The sequence below is a fragment of the Chenopodium quinoa genome, unplaced genomic scaffold, assembly GCF_001683475.1.
Source record: "Chenopodium quinoa cultivar QQ74 unplaced genomic scaffold, ASM168347v1, whole genome shotgun sequence".
NCBI classification, from domain to species: Eukaryota; Viridiplantae; Streptophyta; class Magnoliopsida; order Caryophyllales; family Amaranthaceae; genus Chenopodium; species Chenopodium quinoa.
Genome location: NW_018744633.1, coordinates 4,544,266 through 4,565,421, shown reverse-complemented (window position 1 = coordinate 4,565,421; position 21,156 = coordinate 4,544,266). Strand labels below are relative to the sequence as shown.

Below are 21,156 nucleotides of genomic sequence, written 5' to 3'. Positions count from 1 at the left end.
TAATAATAATAACAATAATAATAATAATAATCAAATAAATAATAATAATAATAATCATCAATAATTAATAATAATAATAATATTATTATTATTATTAATATGTACATTTGTATATACACATATGTATAGTAATAAATAATCAAAGATCACTAATCCGTAATTAAAAATCACTAATTAATAAGTTCAGTTCTGTTCAGTTCAGCTCAGTTCAGTCAATCGGAACAGGCCCTTAGTTTTACCTCATATTAGGGTCTGTTTTCAGAACTAAACTTATTAAAACTCAACTGAACTAAACTTATTAGAACTGAACTAAATATTTTATAATAGAAAGAAATTAGGAGTTGAACTGAACTGAACTGAAAATAATCGTATGAGAACAGGCTCTTACTCCGTATTATGTACAACCTTGTCACATTGTTTGATTGATGACTTGATGTAGGAAATTACTTCCTTTATTGAAATTCCCAGGAATTGTGTCAAAAAATCCTATAAATTATATAAATATGTTTGGTTGTTATTTGGGGGAATTTGTAAATCTTAAGAATTTTGAATGACCGAGGAAGGGGTGGGTAAGTAACTTTTCTTGTTTTGTAGGAAGTGAAAATTCCTATGAATTGTGACTTCCCTCATTTTTGCTTTTTAATGCCAACTAAACAACACACCTAAAAGGAAATTCATGGAAATTTTGAGTGTCCATGGAAACTAAAGGCAATCAAACAACACCAAGGCTCACTGGCTCAATAGTCAATAATGTAAGGAATTATTGGAAAAAAAAAATTTATGATCTTGTAATATATATACTAGTATATACAATAAAATGTTTGACCACCAAATTTTAATTTTATGCTAAAATTTAAGTCCGCTTACAATTGTGTACTATCCGCTTAAAGGTTCATAAGGTTATAATAGTACGCATACTCAACCTATATTCCTATAATAATCAAAATTCGTTTCAAACAATTACTTCAATATCAAAAATTTAAAATTGCATTTTGGAAGTGGTAGTTCCCCAAAGTTGCAAAATGCAAAGCAACATTCCCCTGGAGCAAGGTTTTTTGAGTTAGCAAAGGCCAAAGGCCGAAGCCCTAGAACAAAGAAGGTACGTCAATCAAATGTTACTCTTTACCTATATAATCATGTTGAATCTTGTTTAAATTGTCTATGTGTATATTTTATTAATCTTCACTTTTTATAATTTTACAATGTTGATAATTAAAGTTATTAAGCGTTAAAAAATAGAAAGATATCAACTAAAAAAAATCAGAAGTATACAATTGCTCAATAGATAAAGCATTACCATCATCAGACTAGCTCCCGTTTAAAAAAATGTTTACAGTCGAGTTAACGATTCAAATGATAATTGTCAAGTTAATCACATCAGACTTCAACCCCTTCATACCTACTAAACTACAAATTCAGGCCCAAACTATAATTCTGATTCAGTCAGAAATTGTAGCAAAGGTCTAAGAAGACCAAAGCTGAAACATGATTAAATAGATTGCAGCAAAGATCTACATAAACCATAGCTGAAACACATAGATCACGCTCAGAAAAGAAAGATATAGGATAAATGCCTCTTCACATCAAGCATAAGCATGCCAACTAATGAGCAGCCAGCCGGCCACTCTAAGACATAATTTCCTTCGAAAGATCACAAGGACAACCTCCATACTTAGGTTGTCACTCTCAAACGTACTGATATTATACACTTTATTAAAGAAAAACGATCAGAGAAGTCTACATCGGATAAAAAATAGTTATCATGTTCTCATAAACATTCACCACAAAAGGGTAATGACAACTTTCAAGGTTTACACCGCAGTCAGAGTGGAGAAAACATGATATAACACAAAATCCACATCAACTTTCAGTATAAAAAAAATTATTAATCATGGGTTTATGCACTGCTTTCCTCTACAATGAGCAGCAGAAACGACCATCGAGCTGTTCAAAGACACCAACTTAATCAAAAACATAGTTTCATCAAATATGATCTACTATGATCTACTCTTCTACAACCACACTGATCTGGCCCTTCTCCAGCATGTCATAGAAGGATCTCACTTTTCTCTGCTCATTCCAGTGGTGCATCTTCCACATGGTACCAGCAACCAAGCCAAGTCCAAGGCCAATAAATATCTCTTTCACAACACTGGGACCTTTCAAGGCAGCATGAGCAACCTTTGAGCCAGCCATATTTATCACCTGAGTGTAATAACAATCTTTAAGTGGCATATAATGATATACTACAAGAGGAGAAAGGATTAAACAAAGGTGTCATTTCCAGTTACACGGTGAATGAAAATTGAAAAGAGACCAATACCCTTGTTACACTAGTTGGGAGACAAAGAAATAATCACATATGCAGACTTGTATCTCCTTGTTTTATGATAAATATAGATTATGACCATTCTATACTAGTAAGAAAAATATACTTACAAACCAAGCAATACAAAAATTTCCTGGTCCAGATAATGCAACCACTGTGGCCCGTTTCTATAATGTAGTCAACATAATTATGCAATCAACACATTGTCTAGACTCTAGAAAACATATACTCTAGAAAAACATAGTTGCATTAACAGAGTAGATTCATACAAATTCAAACAATTCACTTGAATATAATTCTATAACTAGAAATTCCATCATTTTACAGGTCTGGATAGCATATCTATCTAAATTACCTGAGTAAATTTATACCGGAGTACTATTTTAAAACAAGAAAAATCAGTTGAAAGAAAGTTAGAAAAGTTAATGGAAAAGTGTACACATAATTTTATCTCACTAGTAGGCAACTAGGCATGAACTACAAGCCCACTCATCATATAAACACAGCAACCCAAGCTTTAAGCCACAAGCTCAAGTTGGTCACATAAATTTCACAATCAGAAATCGTGAACGATTTCAGCATCAAGATACCAATTCAGCATTATATTTCAATTCCACCAGGTAAAAAAGTGAGACAGAGAGGAGACTTGACCTACAGTCCTATAGATATTGGTGGAAAGCAGCAGAACTGCTGTTTTAAGTACAGGACTAATAGGTAAATGCAGCCAAGTTTTCTGGGAGAAATCAAGGACTGACAACAATATGCTTCAGGAATTGTAACTACTAACTAAACACTGAAGTTGATTAATCCTATGCTAATCCCAAAAGTTGCCAGACTAAAACTCTCAACAAAAACCTGTCCAACCAAGTAAAAAGCACCAAAACTCCCTTTCTACCACCCTGCCCCCCACCCCACCCCCCCTCCCCTCCATATCACTGCTATAAGAATCTGTTGTTCTTCCTTGGGAGTGGTCAAGCACTCAGAAGCACTGATTGAGGAAAATTATGGTAGTGACCAAAATGCCCATACCCCCCCCCTCTCCCTAAAAAAAAACCCAAAATTTAAAAATAAAATCAAAATCTACTTCATATTTCAAGTCATATACTCCAAACAAACATGATCAACATGAATTGATGAACAAACTATAGTCGTATTCAAAATTAACCACACTAGAACAGCTATAGACTCTGTAAACTCTAGGTCTGTAGAGTGCCGCACATCTATGGCATAATTGATCCGAGCACTTACCCCGGCGAAGGTGATTTGCAAACTTTCTCTCCATTCATTGAGAAAGGATTTAGGGGCCAACCGGCCAACATTGGCATCAAGACTTGGGTTTTTCAACCAAATTTGTTATGAGGAACCCGAGCTCAAAAGCTTTTCCATGAAAGAATTCCCTTACTTTGAATGTGCTATACCCATATATTAGATGATAAACAGTCATAACAAGTCAGTAGATACTCTAGTCACATCCTAAGTCGGGCATCTTACTACTTCTGAATTCTGACAATTGCAAAACCTACAAGCTCCAACATTTACCCCCCCCCCCTCTCTCCCCTTCCTCCTACTCCTTAATATCTACAACTAACACTGTAACCAAAAATCAGATAAAATCTAATAAACACCATCTAAATGAGGGCAAGCAAACTTGAGGTAACAGAGGGATTGTAATCGGTGGCAAAGAAAATCATCTTTTTAAGCATTCAATCCACACATACCATCAAACCCTAACTCTCTCACATATCCTTCTTTACACCATTAAAATCCAATCTGAGAAATAACCTTCGCCAAAATTCACAATGAAAACCTCTTAATTCTTCAATGATTCTAAATTCGAATGAAAAATCAAAAAAATTCAAAAGCTATTTTCTTTTCTCCAAAGCACAACATTAAATAGAGTAAAATATCAAGTTGACAATAATAAAAAAAACAAAACCAACACTACAATAACACAATTAGATGCAAATAGATTTATCAAAAAATAACGTAAAACTCTAATTAGACCCAGAATCCATAACATTCAATCGAATTTAAAACAAGCTAAAACAAATAATTAAGAATAAAAACCCAGAATCGAAAAGAACAAAGATCAGAAATAATTGAACGAAATGAATCTAAGATGTAGATCGAAAGCTAAGAAGAGAGAGAAAGCATACCAGAGAGAAAAGGCGGAAATGGTGAATACGAGGGGAGAGAGAAAGAGGCGAAGATTTGGGAATGACGAAGAACAGAAATTATGGTTTGCGATTTGAGACGAAGACTTCAAAAGTTTGGCTGGGCTTTTTATGGTCCATAATTTTTGTTTACTGCCTGCAGTCTGTTTACATAGCCCACTTTCAAAACAAAAACTTTTGTATGCATCCGATATACAGTATTATTATCGGGGTAATTTTTGTTGAATTTAAGGAAACTTTTACACTTTTGGGGGTAACTTTTATTAATAAAACATAAATAACTTTAATTTATATCGGGGTAACTTATATATGTAGTACACTAGGTGACTTTAATTCATTACATGGTAACTTTTGATCATTTTAAGGTAACTTTGTAGCGAATGTACAACATTTGGATGTACATCCGCTTTTTTTAAAAGTTTGTGCTTTCAAAAAAGGGATGGTAGTCAATGAGGAAGCCGGTTAATCTCATTATACGTGGTAAAACATATGGAGTATTTATTTTATTAAAGGGCAAAATCGTTAGATATTGGAGTAGCGGGTTTTACCCATATTACCCCAAAATATTACAATTTCCCCCCTTGATAAACAATTTAAGTTAAATTTCTTGCAATCTAATCATCCATGTAATCATGGTGTTAGTGCGTTGATATCTATGTTGTGTTATGAATGATCAACCAGCTTAATTTGGTTATTTTCTAAACTAGACAAAAAAGCTTAGTTTGGTTAAAGCCTTACGGAAAAGTTGTACTCAAGACCTGGAATCAAACCCTCTCGTGCATAATTTGTCTTGGTGCGTTCTATTCATTGGCATGAGCATGTTTTAAGAGAACAAAAATTTAGACCCCGAGAGCTAGCTGAGCTAACGATATCCAAGTCAAATAGTCAATAGCTAGAAGGAGGCAATCTATTTCAGCTACAACTCATCTAAGCCCTGCCTCAAAAGCATGTAACAGGCCAATGTACATACTACATAGTCCTTGCTTCAGCTGTCATAGGAGAGCAGTCACCCGCACTTGGGTTTTCTGCAACCATCAGAACGTCACTAACAGCATCTTTGGCTATCATTCCCGATCCTACATCCCCACTGTTGCCGCATCTGTGTTTAGTTTATCATTATTTCCAGAAGATCGATGCCATTGTTTTATATTACTCTCACAGCAGCAAACTTCAGAACATTATCGTAAGGGCTTGCTCCTTCAAATTCATCCAATCATCCAGAAGAAACTAAGTATCTTGTCTAGTTACACTAATTTCTCATTTTCTGTCTTCCCTGAACTTCATTTCCACAAATTTGTATTCGTTGTAAATATTAATTAGTTATTAATTTGACTCTCTGAGCAATCGTTCAACAACCTGATTGAAGAGTATTTTTTATCAAAAAAAAAAAAAAACTGATTTATTCAAATGCTCCTGTATGATCCACTAAGCTATAGTTCATATAGTATTGTCTAGTTCTGTGAAATAATTCTACATTGATCACCATATAACAATAATCTCAAAAATGTTATAAACTGCTAACTGCTTCAAGACATTACAAAATCAAACAGGCTACAAAACTGTAGATCAACACATACGAGAAGGCTTAAGAAAAATAAAATCTAGAATTGCCTTCTTTTCTTGTTACCAGAACGAGACTCCTTATTAAACCCTTTGAAGTCGTTGGTTGTTTCAGCAGTGTTCTGCTTCTTCCCGCCTTTCCTGCCCCCAAACCCAAATTTAGAATCTTTAAAATCACGACTCTTCCTCTTCTTGTCCATGCCCTTTTGACCCCCCTTGTTAAACTTTCCTGCCTTCCCACCAGACCTATCTCCAGGAGACACACCAGGAGGCCCTTTGCGTTTCCCTTTGGCTCCACCTCCACCTTCCTCAAATGACAATTTCATCTCGTCCTTATCATTTGCATAACCACTCTTTTCCCTCTGTTTCCTCCATTTCTTAACAGATTCTATGCTCTCCTTTTTCTCCTTGGCTCGGTCTTTCTGTTTTTCAGCCTGTACCTGTTTGGAGAATTTCTTAGCTTCTCTTGCTTTCCTTCTCTCTTCTTGTTCTTCCCTTAGCTTCTTCTCCAACAAGAGTTTTCCCTTCACTTTTCCCATATGAGCATCTGTCTTCACCATTTCAGCATAATAATCAAACGGCCTTAGATATGGGAGCCCTTTAGATTCAAGCTTTGCAAAGGCTTCTCTGGTTCCTTGTAAAGCTTGTGTATAAAATGCAGCCTCACGTGCAAGGTCATCATTCACATCAACTTCTTGGTCTTGATCAATAACTACTGAAAGACTGTGTATCCAATCGGCATCCTTAGGCCAGCTTATCTCACTAAGCTTCTCAAGAAGACCCTCCTTATTATTGATAGCAGTTTTTGAAGGTTCTGTTAGCTTTATTTCATCTTTTTCTTCACCATCTGATTCAGATTCCAGATCAGATTCTGAATCACTGACCACTGTGTCGAACTCTTCATCATCTTCCATTTCACCTCCTTTGATGGAAGATGGGTATTTCTTAAGCACAACCATCTTCGCTTGCTTGCAAGTATATCTAACAAGGAAGTAAGCAAGTTAAAAACAAAGCAGACAAATCTTCTCAAGTTTACAGCCAGTGTATGGCAGTAGAATAAAAGATAGCAAACTATTCCCCAATACACCAACAATTTTAACAATAACGGTAGAATATGCTCAAATGTCCATTAACAATAAACCATCATGTGAAAAACAAAAAAAAACCAACACGGGTAGAGGCAAGGGAATGCATAAGCCTTCTAAAAGTTTACAGCACCTTCAACCTAGTAATACTCAAAACTCTAAAATAAGACTTTTCTCATTATATCTCAACCACAATGCTTCTCTTAGCATATAATTCCTTCTCATTCGCCACAATATTTTTCACAAACCTATAAACAGATTCTTAGCATAACCTAGTAATACTCAAACTCTAAATTAAGACTTTTCTCATCATAACTCAAACCACAATGCTTCTCTTAGCATATACTTCCTTCTCATTCGCCACAATATTTTTCACATACCTATAAACATATTCTTGCTCAACATGATAGACTAATTTGTGCTTATTGTTGTACAAAAAGGAATTTTCTAAAGTAATGGGCAAAAACCGATTACAACCACATAACATATTTTTCCATTATAGGCAACCAGAACAGTAAACAATGCAACCAATACAATTTCTTGATTGCAGTCGCTAGCGTCAAGCCTTCAATTAACACTAGTGCACTGATTAATAAAATTCAAACATATAATTCTATTCAACAACAGAAATATATACTCAGTAAATACCAATTGTTTAAGAGACTTGATAAAAAATTCAAGTTAACCAAGTACATCCAACGCAATTCGAACATGAATTAGTTTTGCACCGCCAAAACAACAAATTTTTTTTAAAAAAAACCCTAATTTTTTCTTCACCATTTCATGTATTCTCTAAAGTTTTCAACTGTACCCGCATAAAAACAAAACCCAAAAAAAAAAAAAAAAAAAAAAATCATAGTTTCGTCCTAGCAATAATTATAGGGTTCTGCAACACATTAGCAACCAAATTTGACTCAAATTCTTCTCGCACGAATATGGATTTCAAAGTTATAACCTTAGAAAAAAAAATTATAAGCAACAGTTGAACAATTAATTCACCTTAGAAGAACGAACCCTAAATTGAATTAATTTAGCAATCAACCCTAAAATACTAAATTGAACAAGAATAGTCGATGAATTAAACGTAAACCAATATCATACCTAGAAAGACGCTGCAATGGAGAATTAAAAAGGGCTGCAATGGAGAGAAAATGTTGTTCTGTATTTTCTGTGTGTTACCTAACGGCTGCTCAATTGAGTAGTAAAGAAGACCTCGGTCGTCAAAGTAGTTTTTGCGATTTAGCTTGGGCCTTGGCCTATGGATTATTGTATGTTTGCTTAGCCTTATAAAACTTTTGAATTGGGCTCCAAATCTTAGCCACATCAATAATAAAATTAGCTTTTGCCTCTTAGGTACACCCGAGTGTATTTATAGAGTGTTAAGTCCTACACGCTCATATATCATTCTAGTTCATCGCTTAAATATTGTTTCACCGTCAAAATTTTTAATTGGTTTCACGTAATCCTAAGTTCTTTTTTTTAATTACAATTGTCTATGCATATTTTACACCACTAAATTTTGTTATGTAACTTAGTTTATAATTTAAATGTGTTATGTTTATACTTTAACGAATCGGATCGGATTCGGACTCGGATTTTTCGGATTCGGATCCGAGTCCAGGGTCCGTTTACTAAATGGATCGGATTCGGATTTAGCCACATCCGACCCGAATCCAATCCGTTGCCATTCCTAGCTCATCCCAACCTCGCTGCGTCATCTCAATATCTCTTCCCTTCCCTTCTCTTCTCTCCTCCTTACCCAAGATTTAAGATACGAGTAAATTCATACATTCACTAAATGTGGTGGTTAATGGAATAAGAAAGAAGTGTTTATGAGCATAAATGAGTTGAGTCATGTAGTTTATATCCATGTTAAATTAAGTTAGGCAACTATGAAATTGAGCCAGAACTTCCAATCATACTAAATATATGTTCACCCTCAATTAATTTAGCAAATTACGGCTTGTTATTAACTTATTTATTAATTCACTTGGAACTTGTCAACTCCACAATTTCTAGTCACAGTTGTCAAATAAAAGTTCAAATATTATGCAAGAAATTTCTAATAATCTTCCATTTTCTGATTGCAACAGGATTACAAACAAGGTATGATTTTGACCAAATTACAAGAATGACCTATAATTCAATCTTTCATATCACATCATGGGTGCACAGTAGATTAATCTTTCATGTCTCAAGACCGAACTCCCTTCAATCAACCAAACAAGTCATCTAGTACTTACTCAATTCCTGGTCATATATTCAAAATTCATAATATGAGAGTGTGTGCCTGCAGTGAGAACGGACTCCACTGCAGTATCTTCTAAGACTAACACGACGACAATTGACCTGCTGCTATCACGATGCCTGATCAGCAGTTGCAGCAGCTAGTGGCTGTAGTGCTTTTAAAGGGTTCATAATGACACCATCGATGAGCCCGTATTCTTTGGCTTCTTTGGCACTCATAAAGAAATCACGGTCAGTGTCTTGATTGATCTTTGCCAAGCTTTGACCAGTGTGGTAGGCCAGATAACCATTGAGATTTGCCTTGTGGTGCAGCATTTCATTTGCCTGGCCAGAGGAATATGATCAACAATTGAATTCACATTCTTACAAATTGGGACAGTAAGGTGTTTCCGATTCCACATTAAAGTTGATGAGGTCAAGTAAATGAAGGTCGTGACTAATGTAAGCATATAAACATGAATCTATGCTTTCACATAAAGTCACATGTGTGTGCACAGAAATAGATTAAGGTAACAAGAAAACTGGGGATAATTTTCTAAGACCTGGAGCCAACAATGTAAAAGGATGTGATATTAGAAGGTGAGAGTATTACCTGGATATCTATGTCAGTTTGACCACCCTGTGCACCACCGAGAGGCTGATGGATCATAATCCTTGAATTAGGCAAGCTATACCTTTTTCCTATAAATTTTTATTTTATCAAAAAGTAGAACAGTAATAAGCCTCTGATGGTGATGCAAAATCTACATTGTCAGTAATTTAAGAATCAATCATGTATAAAAGATTCACCTTTGGTGCCGGCACTTAGAAGGAATGCTCCCATACTGCACAAGAAGGCCAATAGAATTCAGAAATCATATAAGTTACCTATTAGATGGATAACATCCACATACAAAATAGCAACCATTTAAATATACACACATGGAAAAGCTGAACACAAAAATAAGAAATCATTTGCCACTCAAAAACCCAGGAACCAGTTAAGTTAGGAAGACACCTAAAAAGCAGAACACCCTACAAGGTTCAAAATATATCACTCATATAGAATAAAAGACACCATAGGAGCCGACTTGACAGGAATAGCAAAATGCTTTAAGAAGAGATGGGTAAACATTACACTTAGGGCTAAAAGACTTCAATTACATTGCAACCTTACAATTATTTACTGCTTCTGGGGTTGAACATGAAAGAATGGTGATAGGTCTCCTCCAAACACCTAAAGTCCTAAACTGATTCACATTGTGTTTGGATATTAAAAAGTGAAGGAAAAGAAGGGAAGGCAGGGAAGGGAGATGAGTTTTCCTTCCAAATCTCTCCATTGATGGAGAGATGAATTTCTTACAATTTAATCCCTCCATTTCTCTACCCTCCAATTCCTTTCCTTTCTCATTTGTTATCCAAATGAAAAATAATCCATCCCTTCATTTCCCTACATTTCCTTCAATCCAAACACACCGTTAAAAGTAGGGAAACTTACAAAAACACTCAAAATGCAAGGTTGGGAGCTGGGGAGGGGAATCTTGTGAAGAAAAATGCATAAAGAGGAAGGTGTTACTGGTAAGAGTTGCTTCTCTACAAGAATATTCAACACATACAAATGGACTAACATGACAAATGGAGCCACCTAATATTATGAGCATCAATGGAGCTAAAGGCAAAAATAAAGATACCTATAGTTGCTAAAATTGTTACAAAGAACGAGATAATGGATTGAAAGCATAGATATAAGATAATGATGAAAATGAATTAAAATAATAGGAAAATATTAAGTCACCTTGCTGCAAGTCCAACACATACAGTGGAGACATCAGGTCTGATGTGCCTCATCGTGTCAAATATAGCCATTCCTAACAAGACAATGATTAGGACCAGTCAGCTTGCTAAGGAAAGAAAGTGAGGAGATGCCATCACATGCCCGTAAAGTGAACCAAATTAATAAACAAAGGTTACCAGCTGTAACTGATCCTCCAGGGGAATTCACGTACATGACTATATCCTGTGCATGTCACCACAAATATATCAAATACAAATAGAGAGGTATGGTAGTAAAATTCAAAAAATCAAATACTATAAGTTGATAGTTGTCAATACCATTCAATAAGGGTACTGCACATTTGTTATGATCCCAAGGAAATGGATTAGCAAATTATGTATATTCTAGTGAAAGTTTAAACCGCCATATGATTTCACAAATCCTTAGGAGACATCAGGTGCAAAAAGAGAATCAATATAACTATCAATCACAGCTTAACTTTGCATTACAGATTTAATTCTTTCTTTGCAGCACAACATACTGAGTAGGCACTTACAAGAGAGCAAAAACGTGTATATAACATGCTAACAAATTTGTACAGTTATCTATATGTTATCATACCTATCAATAGAATAGAGTTTTAAAAAACATATATTAGTATAGTTTCCTCTAATCTGCATTTATAAACTTAGTACTATTTAATAAAAACAACAGGTGAATGCTGAAAAAACTGCTGGCAGAAAAACCTATTGGGTGACATAAACTGACGTTTCCACATAAATAGAATAGTGGGCTGATATGGTAGTAATTTTCTATATATAACATGGTAAAATGAAAATAAGTTATAGTAAGCTAGCAAAACTTTTCAGAAGTTTGGTGGAGTAACTTCTCATTACAAGCCAGCTAGCTTAAAATTAGTGAATCAAATAAAAAGCTAACTTGCAACACTTTCAAAAGAATAGGAAATATCCTATGGAAACAGCGCCTGATCACAAAGAAGGCTTAATAGCACCTAAGAAAATGGTTTTGATTCCATCACTTCCATGTGATCTAGTTCTCATGTAATAATCGTTCAAGTAAGGAAAACATCGTAATACAGCCACTGAATTGCAAACTCAGCAATAAGTATACAGAAGTAAGCAGAACAGGACATTTCTAATTAGACAACCAACTTAATTAAAATCAGCAAAACAATTGTAAACCGTATTCAAAGCTTCAAAAGCAGCAAACCAACCTTGGTAGGATCAACGGCATCGAGGTATAGAAGTTGAGCAACAATTACATTAGCCATATCATCATCAACCGCGCCACCACACCGGATAATTCTCTATACCGAACAAATAAACTTCTAGATTCAATCAACAATAGCTAATAAACCAACAAAATCAATCAAAATTCAAAAACAAAAACAAAAACAAAAACCCTTACATATTGAAATAACTGAGTAATCACACTCTGAAACCTCTCTTGTACCATAGGAGGCGGTCCTTGACCAGCATAAGCAGGAACATACGGCGAAGACGGAACCAACAAATCATCTCTACAAAATTTAATTCAAATTTCATATACTCCAAACTTCCATTACAATTAAACAAAACAAAATTACACAAACAACAACAATAATAATAAATCAAATCGATAAAATTGAACTAAATTACATTCGATAAACCCTACCTAATGGACCAAATTCCAGAACGTTCATTTCTTCGAGGAGTTCCAAATCCATCAGAATACGACGCCTTAACACTAGAACTTCGTCGAATTTTTTCGGTAGAATTACTGGATTTCAAAACCCTATCCAAAAATTAAAATCAATGAATTACAAATTACCGAAAAAAACAAAAAGAAATCAAACAAATCTTGAGTAAATAGCATGAAATTACCTGGAGGAAAGAGGCTTGAAAGGAAGAGAGAGAAAATGAGAGTCAAAGGAGCGAGAAGAAGAGTGGAGGTCGAAGATGGAAGTGTTGAGTCTTGGAGTTGTTGTTGAAGAAGGTTGTAACGCCATAAACGAGTGAGCCATTTTTGGTGTGAAGCTTTTTTCTGGAGATATCTTCTTGAGCTGAGAGTGAAGGAGAGAGAAAGAGAGAAGAAATGTTAGCCAAGGTTTTTAGGGGAAAGAGAAAATGGTAAAATGAGATTAGGAAAGAAAATTGGGTCGAATTTTTATGGGCCTGTAAAAATAATGGCTAAGATGGACGTGGACTTGCTAGATTCATCAAACAAACCATTGAATTTTCAATGTTGATGATTATAATTGTGAAAAAAAAAATGAATTAGGGTCTATTTTGATTTACCGAACTGAACTGAGTTGAACTGAACCATAAGAAGGAAATTAGAATCTGAATTGAACTGAACTGACACTAAACTGAAGAGAACAGACCCTTAATAGATCGGGTTAGTATCTAAGAATGTCGAACTTGGTTTGTACAAGGACGAGGACTTGACCCAACACATGGTTTTGGGTTAGAGTTTCGTTTTATTATTGAGGGCCTAATTGCGGTTGACTTTTTTTTTTTTTTTTTTTTTTTGGTTTTTGTTACGGAGTAATAAATCAACTATTTTTAGGCTATTTATCACAATTAAAAATAAAAATTATTCAAGATTTAGAATAAAATCAAATTCTAATACAAAGCAGATTTTAGGTTTATGGATCAATTTTAATCCTTACAAAATCTTAACAAATGTACCTTTGTCAAAAAAAATAATAAAAATAAAAATAAAAAAAGTACGAAGTCCATAGATTAGTTGGTATATATGGGAGTTGATGGGTTATTCTAACCGATGAGTTAGAGCAGCTTGTCTTGGGTTATAGACTTGGCAACATAGTAGAGTCTAATATGCTTTAGATTACCGAGTATGTTTAAATTAAAAAGTTTCATTGATCATCTTATGAATTGTTAAAAAAAAAAAAAAAAAAAAAAAGATTCATCTTATGATTTATTTGGTTGGCATTAGCCAGATTTAATTTTGAAATATAATTATTGTTAGTTAATTCTTCCTTAGTTAATTTATTTAGTATTACAAGCATACCCGTGGAAACATGTTCAATTGTTCATCACAATTTGGCAATCTAAGTACATATTACAATGACAAGTTAGCCAACTTAATACAGCACTTGATACATAAATCTTGTTCAACTAGACCAAGTCTTAGATGACCATAATTCAAAATTCCAAACATTAGTTTCAATTTCAAGTATGAATTTCTCCAAAACTGATAGATTAATTCATCAAGCATACTAACACCCTAAATTAGTGGAGCAACTATCATCTCACCATTATATTTATCATTTACAGACATAAACACATAGTGATTGGAGTTGGAAGATGATTGACAATAATCCACCTATGTTCCACCACATACGCCACTGCGATGAAGAATAAAGGGGTGGTTGGAAGGGGGATCAAATAATTCAAAACAATAACCTAAAAGTGTGATCTGGAACATTATATTTGACATAGTCTATGCAGTTCAAGAACACATTGAGACATAATATGGATCGTCGCTTATCCCAGTTGCTTGCATTCCCTCCTTTTTATCCATGTTGCATTCCACTTCTTTTGTTAGTCACAAACTCACAATACAGATAAATCAGCAGGAAATACAATCAAAAGAAGATATTAAAATATTCTGGGATAACCAACAATTTGTTATGTATAATGTAACAAAACAAAATCAACAAATATAGAGCATTGGACTTTAATTGAATGACAAAACAACTTTACAGTTGCCACTAATTGCATAAGATAAAGATGATAGTTAATCTCAAGTCAATGAATAAGTTTTTGAAGTAGGTCCTTTGATGAGTCACAGAAGTTACCAGAACTCCAGAAGGCAACAGGCTTCAAATCGTCTTCAAATTGAAACAACGAGAAAGTGTCAGCATCGGCTTCAAATCCTTTGCTAACCATAATGTCGCGATAGGACAATGCATTTGACAAGTCATTATTGAGAATGTATCCTCGAATGATTAGGGGTGATACCATTTTCCTCCATTTTGCTTAATAAATTGAGCAGCTTCACCAATGAGTCCTTCCTTGCAGAAGCCTTTAATCATCATGGTGTATGTCTTAGAATTGGGTTGCAGACCCTTGGATACAAGATCAGAGAAGAAATTTGCAGCCTCTTCAAGTTGTCCAGCCTCACACAAGCTGTCTATTAGGATACTATAAGTGATAATATCAGGCTTAATACCTTTATCCTTCATATCTTCGAGTAAAGCCACTGCCTCACCCAACCGTGCACTTTTACAAAGGCCATCAAGTAATGAATTATATGTGACAACATTAGGAGTAACTCCGTGAGCTTGCATATCTGTGAAAAACTCCCGTGCAAGTGTAAGTCTATCGGCTTTACACAAGCCATCAATAAGAGTGCTATAGGTTACAACATCTGGTGTTATACCTTTCCGAAACATATTTTCTAATACAGTAAGAGCCTTGTCAATGTTTTTGAGTTTGACATATCCATTGATCATAGTACTAAAACTTACTAGATCAGGCTCACAACCATTCAGGACCATGATATCAAGTAGCTTTTCTGCATCTTCCATCTGACCATGCAAACAATAACCATCAAGTAAAGCACTGTAAGTGATAATGTCAGGAGCTACACCTTTGTCAGTCATTTGTCTTAAAATCGCTTTTGCTTCCACAACATTACCATCTTTACATAACATGCCAATCAGCATGCTGTAGGTCTTAACATCAGGAGCTATGTTGGTCTTTAACATCAGGAGCCTCTTTCCTGCATCCAGAATTGTAGAAGCCTCGAAACAAGGAGGTATAAGTGACAACATCGGGTTGAATGCCCTCGGTTTTCATAGCAGAGAACAGGTCGATAGCTTGTTGTAATAAGCTGTCCTTACAGAGACTATCAATAATAGTGTTATATATGACAAGGTCAGGCTTACAATGAGCATCAGACTGCATTTTGGTAAGCAAAGTGAGAGCCCTATCATTGTCACCGATACTACAAAGGCCTTTGAAAATAGCACCATAAGTAACAATATCAGGTTGGAAACCTAAGTTGACAATCTTATTCAATAACTGAGTAGCTTGAGGAAGCTTGAAAATTAGATAATACACCCGGGTGCACCATGCTCATGGTGCACCCGGGTAAACAAAAAAAGGCGGAAAGAACATATAGTGTTTGATAAAGAACATACCTATGTTTGACAAAGAACATACCTTTAATATGTTATTTGAGTGTGATCAGTGTGTTCTTTGAGTAAAATTATATGTTCTTTACATTATAACTTATGTTATTAAACCTATGTTGATAAACATATTTTTTTTTTGGGTTTAATAATACAAAGTATGTTCTTTGAATTTGGCGTGTATGTTCTTTAAGGTCGTAGTGACGCCCAAATTCTATTTTTTATTATCATGTCATATTTAAATTACTTTTATTATCGCACATTCTTTGAGTTTGATTAGTGTGTTATTTAGGTATTAACTATATGTACTTTATAATATAAATTATGTTCTTTTTAACATTTGGTATTTTGAAATTTGATATTGAAATCTTAAATTATTTTTAATTGAAAATAATGTTAAGAGTAAAAAAAACTAAATTATTATGGGAAGTTGAATTTTTTTTTTGAGAGATAGAAAACTATTTTTTGGGGAAATGATATCTTTGGTAAGGATTTTTTAAGAGGTGATCAACATTGGCATGACTCACATCCCGACCCGATCCGGCCCGAAATAGGGTGGGTTTGGGCAAACCTAAAAATGCATTTTTAGTTAAAACTCGATCCGGGTTCGAAAAAAGCCCGAAAACCCGCTACTTTTCTACGGGTTTGAGCACGAGAAATTATGATATAGCCCGGCCCTACTCGATTATTTATCTCTTCTAAATTTTTCCCGTTAATAATGTGTAATTTTTCAAAAAAATTTATCAAGTTTTTATCTCGTTCTTTTTATTATATCTTTATGTTCTTTGGTAATGCATGTTTTTGTCAAATACAACCATGTTCTTTGTCAAATACATGTATGTTCTTTATGAAACACAGAATGTTCTTTCCGCCTTTTTTTTATTTATCCGGGTGTATGATGAGCACTGTACACCCGTGTGTATAAACCACAGATTAAAGGAAGCTTACGACAGTGGACATAGCCATTAATTAAGGTAGTAATGATAACACAATCAGGGGGATAACCAAGCTTAAGCCTTTTACCGAGAAGAGAAAACCCGAAATCGATACGGCCCAAATGACAGTAAGAGGTAGCAAGAATACCAATAGAATGCTTATCAGGTCGAATACCCAGTAATTCAAGGTGCCTGGAAAGAGAGATAATGATGGATTGAGGATGAAGCCATTTCAATTTGGAAATGGCAGTGAATAGCTGATTGAAAACGATAACAGAAGGAAGAGGACGCAAAGAGGTCAGTTGATGGAAGAGAGAGAGTGGAAGTTTAAAATCGGAAAACCCTAATTTACATTGATCTCTAATTGAATCGAGAAATAAAACACGGTCATCATTCGCAACATTACTTTTACTGGAAAAATATCGAAAATGAGAAAGAAAGGGGGAAGAAATAAAGGTGGAAGGAGGAAAGAGAAAAGTACCGCCATTACAACATAGAGCTCGAATCTTCATCATCATTCTCATCTTCTGAATGCAGTTGAAGGTGCTATTCTCACGATATATATATATAGAAAAACAAAATTTTGTTTAATGTAACTAATTAGTAAAATAAAAAAAATATATATATTAATATTTAATAGCTTTTTTTTTTTTTTTTGAATAGTAATATTTAATAGCTTAATCAATATAAAACTGGGGCTTCCTCATATTTAATAGCTTAATCAATATAAAACATTTGTTTATTATAAAAAAAATATTAATATTAGTATTCCCTTTAAGACGTTGAGCGGACGCATAATTTAAGAAAACTACAAATGTGTCTATTAAAACATTTGTTTATTATATAAAAGATTTTCTTTTGTAATTTTTAAATTATAAGGAAATAAAAAAGTGGGGTGGAAGTGGCATAGGTGAAGAAAGAGAAATGTGGGAAAAATTTATTTATTAGTGGTCTCATTCCATATTTAGTAATGTGTCAAGTATTGTGGGACGGACGAAAATGAGAATTGTGTGAAGTATTATGAGACGAAGGGAGTATATTATAAGGGGGCTTCGTCAATGATACGTGGGATACCCGATCAGTGTGACGGGATTACTTGGTTAATATTATTGGGATTACTCAAATAGTATTATAGGGACTACTCGGTTAGTGTTATATGGATTATTTTGTCTTTCATAAGCGGCTATACGGTATAGCCAGCCGCACACAAGACGGGTTGACGATGCGTTTATGGGTGGCTAACAGCACCATGTGACTACTTGTAAAAGAACAAGATAACTTTTATAATATTTTAACGATCCTCGATGGAGTGAGGATGAAGCCATTTCAAATTTGGAAATGGCAAGAAAAGCTGATTGAAAACGATAACAAAAGGAAGAGGACACAAATTAGTCAATTGATGAAAGAGTGAGAGAGGAAGTTTAAGATCGGAAAACCCTAATTTGCATTGTTCTTTAACAGAATTGAGAAATAGAAGGTGATCATGAATAATAGAAATGGAAGAGAAATGTAGGGAATAAAAACTAAAATAAGAAAGGAAGGAAGAATTACCATGAACGCCATGAAATAAGGAAGAAGCTAAATGTGTAATCTTCTTCTTGGTACAATGCCTTCTTTATTGCAATCTATCTAATCCAATACCGTAAACTTGCTAATCTTCATGATAAATTTAGTGATTGAAATTGGCTGGTCATAATGTACAAAAGCTGAGTGCTCTACAAAAATTTGATCACAATATGTACTAAACTACTAATTTCGTCTAAGCTAACACTAATACGTGTTCAGGATTTAATTTTTCGTAGCTTATAGTTTAATAGATATCATAATATGATATTTATCGAGGGTAGAAGTGTCTATTGGGTTTAGCTTTGATTTGAAATCAATTTCGATTTACTTCGAATCATTAGTACAGAAGTGATCAATCGATCATTAGTCATAGGCTCACAAATACTTGTAGTATAATACAAATCAGATATACAAATAGTAACAGACCTAATCAATTCTTAACCCAAAATCAGAAAAGGCAACAAAAAAAAAAAAAAAAAAAGAACTAGAGCCATGTATAACAAATCAAATTGCTAGCTACCTCGTTAACTCAGCAGCATTTACAACAAACTGTGATGTATTTTGATCGAGTGGTGTTTGTGGAAAGGGAGGAAGCAGACCTAATCAATTATTTCGTAACGTTGGAGGTCATTGATCTCTGGTGGATTGTTTTGATTTGAAACATGCACGTTTTCTGACCTGATAAATATAGCAGCAGACGATAGGATCATAGAAAATTCTGGTTGCCAATACCAGAGTTCAAATAAATCATGCCCCTTCATAAGTTTCAAGTTGAATTCTAGAGCCCGTGGACCAAATTGAAGAAAAAAGACTGATTTTCTTCCAGATAAGATGTGTTTGGAGGCAAAAGACTACCACTTAGACAGTTAGACTATGAATAATCTCTATTAATGTCTCTGCAGTGACCTCTAGCAGATTCTTCTGAGCCGAAACAAGCACATGGCGAAGTTAACTGATCACTTCCAACTCTAAAGCTCTCATTATTGTTGGCCTTTGCTTTTCATCAATGTTCAGATACCCTTTAGCAAGGTTAGCAACAGCAAATATAGCTTCTTCCCTGCCCTCCTTTGCAACTTGACCATCCAAAATATCATACAAATTGGAATTTTCCCAAGTTCACAGAAAATATGACACAAGACACTTTCCATTATGAGATTCAGTGGGATTAACAGCCCTTTATCCTGTCCAAAGCTCTACAAGAACAACTCTAAAACCATAATCATCGCTCTTTTCAGTAAATTTCTTTGACCAGAAATATTCAGGAACTAGATAACCGAAAGTACCTTGAATACGAGTGGTTAAATGAGTTAGATCAACACCAACATTGATGTCGCAAATTCTGATAATTTTGCTCTATATTTCACATCAAGGAGTATGTTGAGAGTTTGTATGTCTCTACAAAGGACAGCCCTTCAGAATGCTGAGTGTAAGTGAGTGAGTGGTCCTGCGACATCAATAGCTATTTGCAAATGCATTTCCCATGTTATTGGGAAATCCACACTAGAACCACGTATGCATTTAAAAAGAACCCTATTTCTAATTCCTAACAAGTTGATATTTCTGTGATTGATTTGTGATAACATACCCATTTCATTAATGAATTAGCTATTGTAGTTTCCTAAAACGGAATTCTTTATGGTAACAATATTTCCATCACTCAACATACCTTGATAAACTTTACCTTGACCTCCCTGACCCAACACTGTTTCCACTGCAGCCATCAGTAGCTTTCTCTAGTTCATCAGCAGTGCATCAATCATACCATCCTTAGACCACGTTTGCTGCGGCAATACCTAACCACCACTTTGCTTAAAGTATTGGCTCTTTGATTTCTCTTTCTTCTTCTTCTAGCTACTGTGAATAGCCAAATCCAACTGAGCAAGAGAAGTATATATCCCAAATCCAAGCCAAGTCTGCATAGTGCAAATCACAGATGTATTATGCTCAGGGCGAGGACATCAGCAGATAGAAAATAGTTATTCACCAATGCAACTGCCAGCACAAGGATTATTTCAAATTAAGCCAAATGTGAGTTCACGGAAATAGATTACATCAACAGGAAAATTGGGATAATTGTCTAAGAGCCAGAGCCACCAATGTACAATTATGTACAGTTAAAGGTGAGAGAATACCTAAATATCACTATAGCTTATTTCTTATTAAATTTATTATCACTAAATAGAACAATAAGCCTCTGATAATGACGCTAAATCTACATTGTCAGCAATCTAATCATCAATTATGTATGGATGATTCACCTTTGTTAGCGGCACTTAGAACTTTAGAAGAACACCCCCATATTACACAAGAATGTCAAAAGAATTCAGAAATCATAAAATGTACCTA

At 34.6% G+C, this 21,156-nt stretch overlaps 3 protein-coding genes and 1 pseudogene across 3 annotated transcripts; all 4 read right to left on the bottom strand.

Moving 5' to 3' along the window:
• Nucleotides 1-1,637: 1,637 nt before the first annotated feature.
• Nucleotides 1,638-4,633, bottom strand: LOC110701174 (cytochrome c oxidase subunit 5C). Its single transcript, XM_021878763.1, has 2 exons — nucleotides 4,486-4,633; nucleotides 1,638-2,205 (listed from the first exon to the last, which is right to left on the bottom strand). Exon 2 carries the CDS (start codon nucleotides 2,194-2,196, stop codon nucleotides 2,005-2,007), a length of 192 nt encoding a protein of 63 aa, XP_021734455.1. The 5' UTR covers nucleotides 2,197-2,205; nucleotides 4,486-4,633; the 3' UTR covers nucleotides 1,638-2,004.
• A 1,325-nt stretch (nucleotides 4,634-5,958) lies between these two features.
• LOC110701173 (probable rRNA-processing protein EBP2 homolog) lies at nucleotides 5,959-8,389 on the bottom strand. Its single transcript, XM_021878762.1, has 2 exons — nucleotides 8,250-8,389; nucleotides 5,959-7,044 (listed from the first exon to the last, which is right to left on the bottom strand). Exon 2 carries the CDS (start codon nucleotides 7,020-7,022, stop codon nucleotides 6,105-6,107), a length of 918 nt encoding a protein of 305 aa, XP_021734454.1. The 5' UTR covers nucleotides 7,023-7,044; nucleotides 8,250-8,389; the 3' UTR covers nucleotides 5,959-6,104.
• Nucleotides 8,390-9,182: 793 nt separating this feature from the next.
• LOC110701172 (ATP-dependent Clp protease proteolytic subunit 5, chloroplastic-like) lies at nucleotides 9,183-13,290 on the bottom strand. The gene is made up of 9 exons (XM_021878761.1): nucleotides 13,032-13,290; nucleotides 12,823-12,942; nucleotides 12,577-12,688; nucleotides 12,383-12,475; nucleotides 11,346-11,391; nucleotides 11,170-11,242; nucleotides 10,185-10,219; nucleotides 9,988-10,076; nucleotides 9,183-9,719 (listed from the first exon to the last, which is right to left on the bottom strand). Exons 1-9 carry the CDS (start codon nucleotides 13,169-13,171, stop codon nucleotides 9,507-9,509), a joined length of 921 nt encoding a protein of 306 aa, XP_021734453.1. The 5' UTR covers nucleotides 13,172-13,290; the 3' UTR covers nucleotides 9,183-9,506.
• A 1,631-nt stretch (nucleotides 13,291-14,921) lies between these two features.
• On the bottom strand, nucleotides 14,922-17,803 carry LOC110701447 (annotated as a pseudogene).
• Nucleotides 17,804-21,156: the final 3,353 nt, after the last annotated feature.